This window comes from Nerophis ophidion, linkage group LG21, assembly GCF_033978795.1.
Source record: "Nerophis ophidion isolate RoL-2023_Sa linkage group LG21, RoL_Noph_v1.0, whole genome shotgun sequence".
NCBI classification, from domain to species: Eukaryota; Metazoa; Chordata; class Actinopteri; order Syngnathiformes; family Syngnathidae; genus Nerophis; species Nerophis ophidion.
Window position 1 is genome coordinate 10,003,125 of NC_084631.1, and position 9,566 is coordinate 10,012,690.

A 9,566-nucleotide genomic window follows, 5' to 3' on the forward strand; every position below is an offset into this window, starting at 1 on the left:
TAATAAACACAAAAAAACCTTTTTTTTTTTAAATTGTAGTTGTTTTATAAAACAATTGAAACATAAAATATATGATCCTTATATATAATAATATGAAACAAATAAATACAAAATGAATAAAGTACAATTGTGATTATTTATATACTATAAATATAAGCTTTCCCAGCAAAACATGTGTCAGACATAACAATTGTGTGTTTTATATAATTATATATAGTAATAAACAAATAAATTAAAAAATTGAATATAATCGTGAATTTCTATATATTATAAATAGAAGCTTTTATGGCAAAAAATGTGTAATACATAACAGTTGTGTGGTTTTTATACAGTTATAAAACTATTGAAACATGAAATGTATAATCAATTTATATAATAATATCAAACAATTAAAAAATTAATAAATTAAATAGGATTGTGATTATTTATATACTATAAATAGAAGGTTTCTTAGCAAAAAATGTGTAATACATGAAAAACTAATTTTTTATATAATTATATATAATAATAATAATAATGTAATACATAAAAGTGTGTTTTTATATAATTATATATAACAATAATAATAATAAACCAAACAAATAACAAATTATTTGTGATTATTCATATACTATAAATAGAAGTTTTCTTAGCAAAAAATGTGTAATAAATAAAAAATGTGTTTTTAAACAATTAAATATAATAATAATAAAGCAAACAAAAAACTAATTATTTGTGATTATTTATATACTATAAATAGAAAGTTTCTCAGCAAAAAATGTGTAACATGTTACAATTGTGTGTCTATTATAATTATATATAATAATAAACAAATAAAAAAACTTTTTTTTAGAATTGTACTTTTTTATAAAACAATTGAAACATGAAATATGTGATTCTTATATATAATAATATGAAACAAATAAATACAAAATGAATACAATACAATTGTGATTATTTATATACTATAAATAGAAGCTTTCCCAGCAAAACATGTCAGACATAACAATTGTGTGTTTTATATAATTATATATAGTAATAAAAAAAAAATACAAAAATTGGATAGAATCGTGAATTTGTATATACTATAAATAGAAGCTTTGATGGCAAAAAATGTGTAATACATAACAGTTGTGGGGTTTTTATACAGTTATAAAACTATTGAAACATGAAATGTATAATCAATTTATATAATAATATTAAACAATTAAAAAAATAATAAATTAAATAGGATTGTGATTATTTATATACTATAAATAGAAGGTTTCTTAGCTTAAAATGTGTAATACATAAAAACTTCTTTGTTTATATAATTATATATAATAATAATAATAATAATGTAATACATAAAAGTGTTTTTATATAATTATATATAACAATAATAATAATAAACCAAACAAATAACAAATTATTTGTGATTATTTATATACTATAAATAGAAGTTTTCTTAGCAAAAAATGTGTAACACATAAAAAAAATTGTTTTTATACCATTAAATATAATAATGATAAAGCAAACAAAAAAAATGTATTTGTGATTATTTATATACTAGAAATAGAAGCTTTCTCAGCCAAAAATGTGTAACATGTAACAATTGTGTGTCTATTATAATTATATATAATAATAAACAAATAAAAACACTTTTTTTTTAAAATTGTGCTTTTTTATAAAACAATTGAAACATGAAATATGTGATTTTTATATACAATAATATGAAACAAATAAATACAAAATGAATACAATACAATTGTGATTATTTATATACTATAAATTGAAGCTTTCCCAGCAAAACAAGTGTCAGACATAACAATTGTGTGTTTTATATAATTATATGTAGTAATAAACAAAAAATAAAAAAATTGAATCGTGAATTTCTATATACTATAAATAGAAGCTTTTATGGCAAAAAATGTGTAATACATAACAGTTGTGTGGTTTTTATACAGTTATAAAACTATTGAAACATGAAATGTATAATCAATTTACATAATAATATTAAACAATTAAAAAAATAATAAATTAAATCGGATTCTGATTATTTATATACTATAAATAGAAGGTTTCTTAGCAAAAAATGTGCAATACATGAAAAAATTGTTTTTATATAATTATATATAATAATAATAATGCAATACATAAAAAATTGTTATTATATAACTATATATAATAATATTAAACAGGCGGATCGGTGCGGCGTCTTCAGTAATGCGGACGTTGTATCGATCCGTTGTGGTGAAGAAGGAGCTGACCCGGAAGGCAAAGCTCTCAATTTACCGGTCGATCTACGTTCCCATCCTCACCTATGGTCATGAGCTTTGGGTCATGACCGAAAGGATAAGATCACGGGTACAAGCGGCCGAAATGACTTTCCTCCGCCGGGTGGCGGGGCTCTCCCTTAGAGATAGGGTGAGAAGCTCTGCCATCCGGGAGGAGCTCAACGTAAAGCTGCTGCTCCTCCACATCGAGAGGAGCCAGATGAGGTGGTTCGGGCATCTGGTCAGGATGCCACCCGAACGCCTCCCTAGGGAGGTGTTTAGGGCACATCCAGCTGGTAGGAGGCCACGGGGAAGACCCAGGACACGTTGGGAAGACTATGTCTCCCGGCTGGCCTGGGAACGCCTCGGGATCCCCCGGGAAGAGCTAGACGAAGTGGCTGGGGAGAGGGAAGTCTGGGTTTCCCTGCTTAGGCTGCTGCCCCCGCGACTCGACCTCGGATAAGCGGAAGATGATGGATGGATGGATGGATGGATATAAAAAAATTTAAAATAGGATTGTGATTATTTATATACTACAAATAGAAGCTTTCTCAGCAAAAAATGTGCAATACGTAACAATTGTGTGTCTTATATAATTATATATAATAATAAACAAATTATTTTTTTTGTATAGAATTGTGAATTTTTTGTTTAAAAAGTTTAAACATAAAATATATAATTATCATATATAATCTAAAAAAAAACAAACAAAATAAATAAAATAGGATTGTGATTATTTATATACTATAAATAGAAGCTTTCTCAGCAAAACACGCAATACATAATTGTGTGTTGTATATAATTATATATAATAATAGACAAATTAAAAAAAACATTTTTAATGGAATTGTGAATTTGTTTATACTATAAATAGAAGCTTTTATGGCAAAAAAGTGTAATACATAACAATTGTGTGTTTTTTATATAGTTATAAAACTATTGAAACATAAAATGTATAATTATTAAACATATTAAAAAACAAAATTATAATAAATAAAATAGGATTCTGTTTATTTATATATTATGAATAAAAAGTTTCTTAGCAAAAAATGTGTAATACATGAAACAATTGTTTATATATATATAAACAAATAAAAATTAAATAAATCAAATAGAATTATGATTATTTATATACTTTAAATATAAGCTTTTTCAGCGAAACATGTTTAATGCATAACAATTGTGTGTTTTATATAATTATATATAATAAACAATTCAAAATAAAAAAAATATTTGAATAGAATTGTTATTTTTTTAATAGAATTGTTATTATTTATAATAATTAGAAGCTATCTTGGCAAAGGTTTCTCTAAAGTTATAAAACAACTGACAGATAAAATAAAAATAAAAAGTATTAATTCAATGTTAAAAAGTTGAAATACTTTAAAAGCTTTAATAAAATAGATTTAGATGGAGACATGTGAATAAAGTGCAAACAGAGTTACTGCTTAAAAGCTTTTCTCAATAAAGATTTCCCAACTAATGAACTACTTTGACTCGTTCGTATGAAAACGTCTTGGCCTTGTTTAGGTGCGTCGGATGGGCAGGAGAGGCGGCGAGCGCAGGCGAGGGGCTCTCGGCGCGCGTGCGGACACACAAGACGCCCCTGGGGTCGTGCATGTAGCTGAACCCGAGTCGGCCATTTACCTGGAGGTCCTCTAGTATGACCCGTGAACCAGCCATGACCCGGGAAAAACTGCAAAAATCTGGGACATATGCGACTAAGACGTTATACATGAGAGCACAGTGTGTACGTGTGTGTGCTTTTAAAAGGCGGGGCCTGTTGCCTAGAGACTCGTGACATCATCGAGAGGCGTTTGCCGCTTCAATTTATTAACTTGTCGTTCGAAAAAAAAAAAAATCAGTCTAAGCCTGGCCCTCTGTAGAGGGGTTCCAGACTAAGGCCAAGGGAAACAAACCTCAAAGCCATAGCACACATAGTCGTGTGTAAGAGGGACACATCAAAGAACACAAAGGTCATTAAAGAGCAGAGCTGATACAACCAGACATTTCTACATAGACTTATATTTAGACTTTATTTTTATTGTCATTCAAATTTGATCTTTACAGTACAGATAAGAACAAAATTGCATTGCATTTGCTCATGGTAGTGCGGGATAAAAGAGCAAAAAGGTGCGGATATAAATAAATAGATGACTGTACAGATCAATTGTCAGGTTATTAAATAAGACTAGAAGCAAGAAATTAAACAGGGACAGAATTAAATTTGGCTCAATTGACGTCTGGACTCTCCTGACGAAATATTGTATGGCTCCTCTTTTATTTGGACTTTCCCTGATTACATGGCAACAGCTGTTTCTAAAGATACCGGGGTCGTAAACAGCCATCGCCTTTGATTACAAACAGTTCAAAGAAAAGGTCGTAAAAGAATTTAAAAAAGATGTTGTAAAACAGTTCAAAGAAGAGGCTCATGGGACTTGGGCAGGTCCTGCTTTCTCTCCGCTTTGTAGTTCTTGGGTCAAGACACAATCTTTCTGTGGATTACAATACATCAAAGAAACAGAACCCTCATGTCGCTCCCCATCCTACACAGTGGAGTTTTACAAGCCTTTTGTTTGGTAGGATCAAAGACAGTATTTGTCTTCTCGTGGCCACACAACGTTTTGTGATAACCTAGATACGATTATTCTGACATAAATATATTGCACTTTTGCACATACATACACGTTTATGGATGTATGTTATATTGTCTTTATATTCCGGCCAGTTAATCCATTTTTGGGGGGAAATTGAGGGGATACATACAGCTACAAAAGTAAAAACAACAACAAGGAAACATCTACACTGTGGTGGCCTCTGCGGTGTTCCACGGCATCGTCTGCTGGAGCGGGGGGGAGCAGACCCAACAAAGCAACCCTCGGCCGCCCACTGACTCTCGGCCAGTGTCCAGTCCGCTTGGATGAGCGAGGATGCGTCTAAGGCAGTGATTTTCAACCATTGTGCCGCGGCACATTAGTGTGCCGTGAGATATTGTCCGGTGTGCCGTGGTAAATTATGCAAATTCACCTGATTGGTCCAAAAAATATTTTTGGCAGATCAATAATCGTAATGTGTCGTTGTCTAGTGCCTGTGTTGTGTAGACCTTGGCAGGTTAATGTTGTAATACTCCATATCAGTAGGTGGCAACAGGTAGTTCATTGCCTTGTAGAAGTCGGAACGCGTCGAGGATGGTTTGTTGTGATCCCAATATGCTGAGCACAGCGGTAGGCAGCGTGCAGGTAAAAAGGTATGTACCACTTAAACCAAAAATTAACAAAAGGCTAGGAAAAGGCACTGAAGCATAGGGATGGCTATGTAAAACCAAACTAAAACTGAATTGGCTGAAAAGTAAACAAAAACAGAATGCTGGACGACAGCAAAAACTTACAGCGTGTGGAGCAAAGACAGCGTCCACAAAGTACATCCGTACATGACATGACAATCAACAATGTCCCCACAAAGAAGGATAGCGTATACGCACAACTTAAATAGTCTTGATTGCGAAAACAAAGCAGGTGCGGGCAATAGCACTCAAAGGAAGGCGTGAAACTGCTACAGGAGAACACCAACAACACAGGAAGGGTCACCAAAATAACAGCGCAAGACAGGAACTAAAGCACGACACACAGGAAACAACAAACTCAAAATAAGACACGACAACCTGGTGGAGATTCATTTTTTAACCTTTTCTGCTGGTGGTGTGCCTCTGTATTTATTTTATAAAACAAATGTTCCTTGGCTCAAAAAAGGTTGAAAACAATGGTCTAAAGCAGGGGTCACCAACCTTTTTGAAACCAAGAGCTACTTCTTGGGTACTGATTATTGCGTAGGGCTACCAGTTTGATACACACTTAAATAAATTGCCAGAAATAGCCAATTTGCTTAATTTACCTTTAATAAATAAATGTATATATATAAAAAAAATGGGTATTTCTGTCTGTCATTCCGTCGTACATTTTTTTTCCCTTTTACGAAAATTTTTTTGTAGAGAATAAATGATGAAAAAAACACTTAATTGAACGGTTTAAAAGAGGAGAAAACACAAAAAAAAATGAAAATTACATTTTGAAACATAGTTCATCTTCAATTTCGACTCTTTAAAATTCAAAATTCAACTGAAAAAAATAAAGACAAAAGCTAGCTAATTAGAATATTTTTGAAAAAAATATAATAATTTATGGAACATCATTAGTAATTTTTCCTGATTCATATTAATTTTAGAATTTTGATGACATGTTTTGAATAGGTTGAAAACCAAATAGTCACTTTGTTAGAATATATAACAAATTGGACCAAGCTATATTTCTAACAAAGACAAATCATTATTTCTTCTACATTTTCCAGAACAAAAATGTTTAAAGAAATTCAAAAAACTTAGAAATAAGATTTAAATTTGATTCTAGATTTGCCAGAATAATTTTTGGGGAATTTTAATCACAATAAGTTTGAAGAAGCTAAAATGAAGAATTAAATTAAAATGTACTCATTATAAAAAATAAATAAATACTTAAACATTGATTTAAATTGTCAGGAAAGAAAAGGAAGGAATTTAAAAGGTAAAAAGGTATATTTATTTAAAAATCCTAAAATCATTTTTAAAGTTGTATTTTTCTCTAAAATTGTCTTTCTGAAAGTTATAAGAAGCAAAGTTAAAACATTTTTTTTATTTAAACAAGTGAAGACCAAGTCTTTAAAATATTTTCTTGGATTTTCAAATTCTATTTGAGTTTTGTCTCTCTTAGAATTAAAAATGTCGAGCAAAGCGAGACCATCTTACTAGTAAATAAATACAATTTAAAAAATAGAGTCAGCTCACTGGTAAGTGCTGCTATTCGAGCTATTTTTAGAACAGGCCAGCGGGCGACTCATCTGGTCCTTACGGTCAACCTGGTGCCCGCGGGCACCGCGTTGGTGACCCCTGCTCTAAAGAGACCGAGGAGCCCGACACACGCTCATTCAGCCAAGTTATCGTTAACAAGTTAATTTATTCGTTACTCGTTACTATCATATAACGCCGTTTTTTTACGTAGACTGGCCATGACCTTGAACAGCTTCTGTCCTCTCCTTGATCTGATGGAGAAGATGAGACGGTTTGAAGTACACTTTGTCTTCTTTTTAATCCGCACTTACACACACACACACACACACGCACACACACACACACACACACGCATACACTGGCCCAGATGTGATTTGGTCTCCTCTGTGTAGCCGCTGTCATTTCACGCAAATGGATTTTGTGGAGATGTTTTATGTCCCCCCCCCCTCCCGCAGCCGCAAAGCCATAAAAAGCGTTATTGACTTTGTGAGCACATCACAATGACAATACACTTTTTTTTCTTTTTTTTTTATTGCCAGTGCTGGAAAACGTTCCTGGGCATGTCATTATTAGTATAAATATTGTTATTTCTCATTAGGTAGGCACTATTTCATGATCACCTGTAAATAAAGTCAACATGACCTAAATAAAGTGTGTTCGTGTGCAGCATTTTTAAAAAGAAAAACTTTAAAAAGACACTGAACAAGCACAAAATACAACTCCTCTATCGTATTTTTTTTATTTTATTTTATTTTATTTCCATCTGTATGGAGATTTTCCTTTTGAGTCACACCCTCTTGTTTGTAGTTCTCCCTTTCCGGAGTCCTATATGTAACTTTTCTGGTTTATCTCTTCAACGTAAATCTGTAGGTCAGGGGTTCCCAAAGCTGTTGACTCACATTGGGTCGAAAAAACTTGGCCAGGGACTAACTATTTGTACATTGCATCCGGAAAGTATTTACACTTTATGTTATGTTACAGCCTTATTTCAAAAAGGAATATATTCATTTTTGTCCTCAAAATTCTACAATAAATACCAAGGGGTGTAACGGTACACAAAAATGTTGGTTCGGTACGTACCTCGGTTTAGAGGTCACGGTTCGGTACAGTAAGAAAACAACAAAATATAAATTTTTTGGGTTATTTATTTACCAAAGTTTTAAACAATGGCTTTATCCTTTTAACATTGGGAACAATATAAAAATTCTGCCCACGTTAATCTACATTAAAATGCCTCAAGTTGTTGCTTGGATTAAATAAAATGACAAAACCTTTCTTCTACATATAAAAAGTGCAACAAACAGTTTCAAGTCAACTCATCCTCCTTAATTTATTACAGCAATTGGGAAGCCTGTAGTTGACTTTTAATATGTAAATGTTATATTTTTATCAACATGTGATAGCAGGGACCCTGCATTCAAAACTAGGTTGCTACATTACTAATGATTAATGTAACTATAGCTGAAAAATTAGTACAATAGTTATAGGAGAGACTATTCATCCCTGAACACCATGGAGTTCACGTAGGATTAATGATGCACTTACATTATTATATACACTATCACAGACAGAAACTCTTCATTTAACATCATGTCCTTTTTTGCTGCTTCGACACACCTCAATCAACACTGTCCGTAACACACACACACCGCAAAATGAGCTAACGTTATGCTAAAAGCTAATTAGCCTTCACCTCAACCCAGGACTGCGAGTGAGCTGCGCAGTTTGTTTCTAGAACGTCAACGGGCTCATAGTGATGATACTAGTAGTTGACTGGGAGGTGGAGGTGGGTGTGAGTTTTTCCTTGCCCTTATGTGGGCTCTACCGAGGATGTCGTTGTGGTTTGTGCAGCCCTTTGAGACACTTGTGATTTAGGGCTATATAAATAAACATTGATTGATTGATTGATTGGCTAGGTGATAGACTGTATATATATGTATGTATGCATGTATATGTATGTATGGATGTATATATGTATATAAATATATATACATATGTATGTATGTATGGATGTATATATGTATTTAAATATATACATATATATGTATACATGTTTTAATTTATTTATGTATGTATAAACATTTAATAAAAGTCAAATACAAATAAGGCAACGAGAGAAGTATCCCACACTTATTTTTGTTAAAGTAAATATGTACAGCAAATATGGGTATCTACATCAATAATATGATTTGCTTGATTTAAAAAAAACAACATAGGGTACGGCATGACCATGCCAGCAACTTGAGGGTTCCTGTTTCAATCCCCACCTTCTACCAACATCGGCACGTCCGTTGTGTCCTTGAACAAGACACTTCACCCTTGCTCCTGATGGGTCGTGGTTAGGGCCTTGCATGGCAGCCCCCGCCATCAGTGTGTGAATGTGTGTGTGAATGGGTGAATCTGGAAATAGTGTCAAAGCGCTTTGAGTACCTTGAAGGTAAAAAAGCGCTATACAAGTATAACTATTTACCATTTATTTAGAACAACAACGGGGCATAGTTTGGGGACCCCCT

General features: G+C 32.4%; 1 protein-coding gene across 4 annotated transcripts in view; it reads left to right on the forward strand.

The window, feature by feature from the left end:
• LOC133539738 (sialoadhesin) overlaps positions 1-7,704 on the forward strand; it is a 30,362-nt gene extending 22,658 nt beyond the window's left edge. For all 4 annotated transcript variants that reach the window (XM_061881868.1, XM_061881870.1, XM_061881869.1 and 1 more), the window contains one exon: positions 3,765-7,704. In XM_061881868.1, the coding sequence (XP_061737852.1) occupies positions 3,765-3,896 (132 nt within the window). In that variant the 3' untranslated portion in view covers positions 3,897-7,704. The remainder of the gene's footprint in view (positions 1-3,764) is intronic.
• Positions 7,705-9,566: the final 1,862 nt, after the last annotated feature.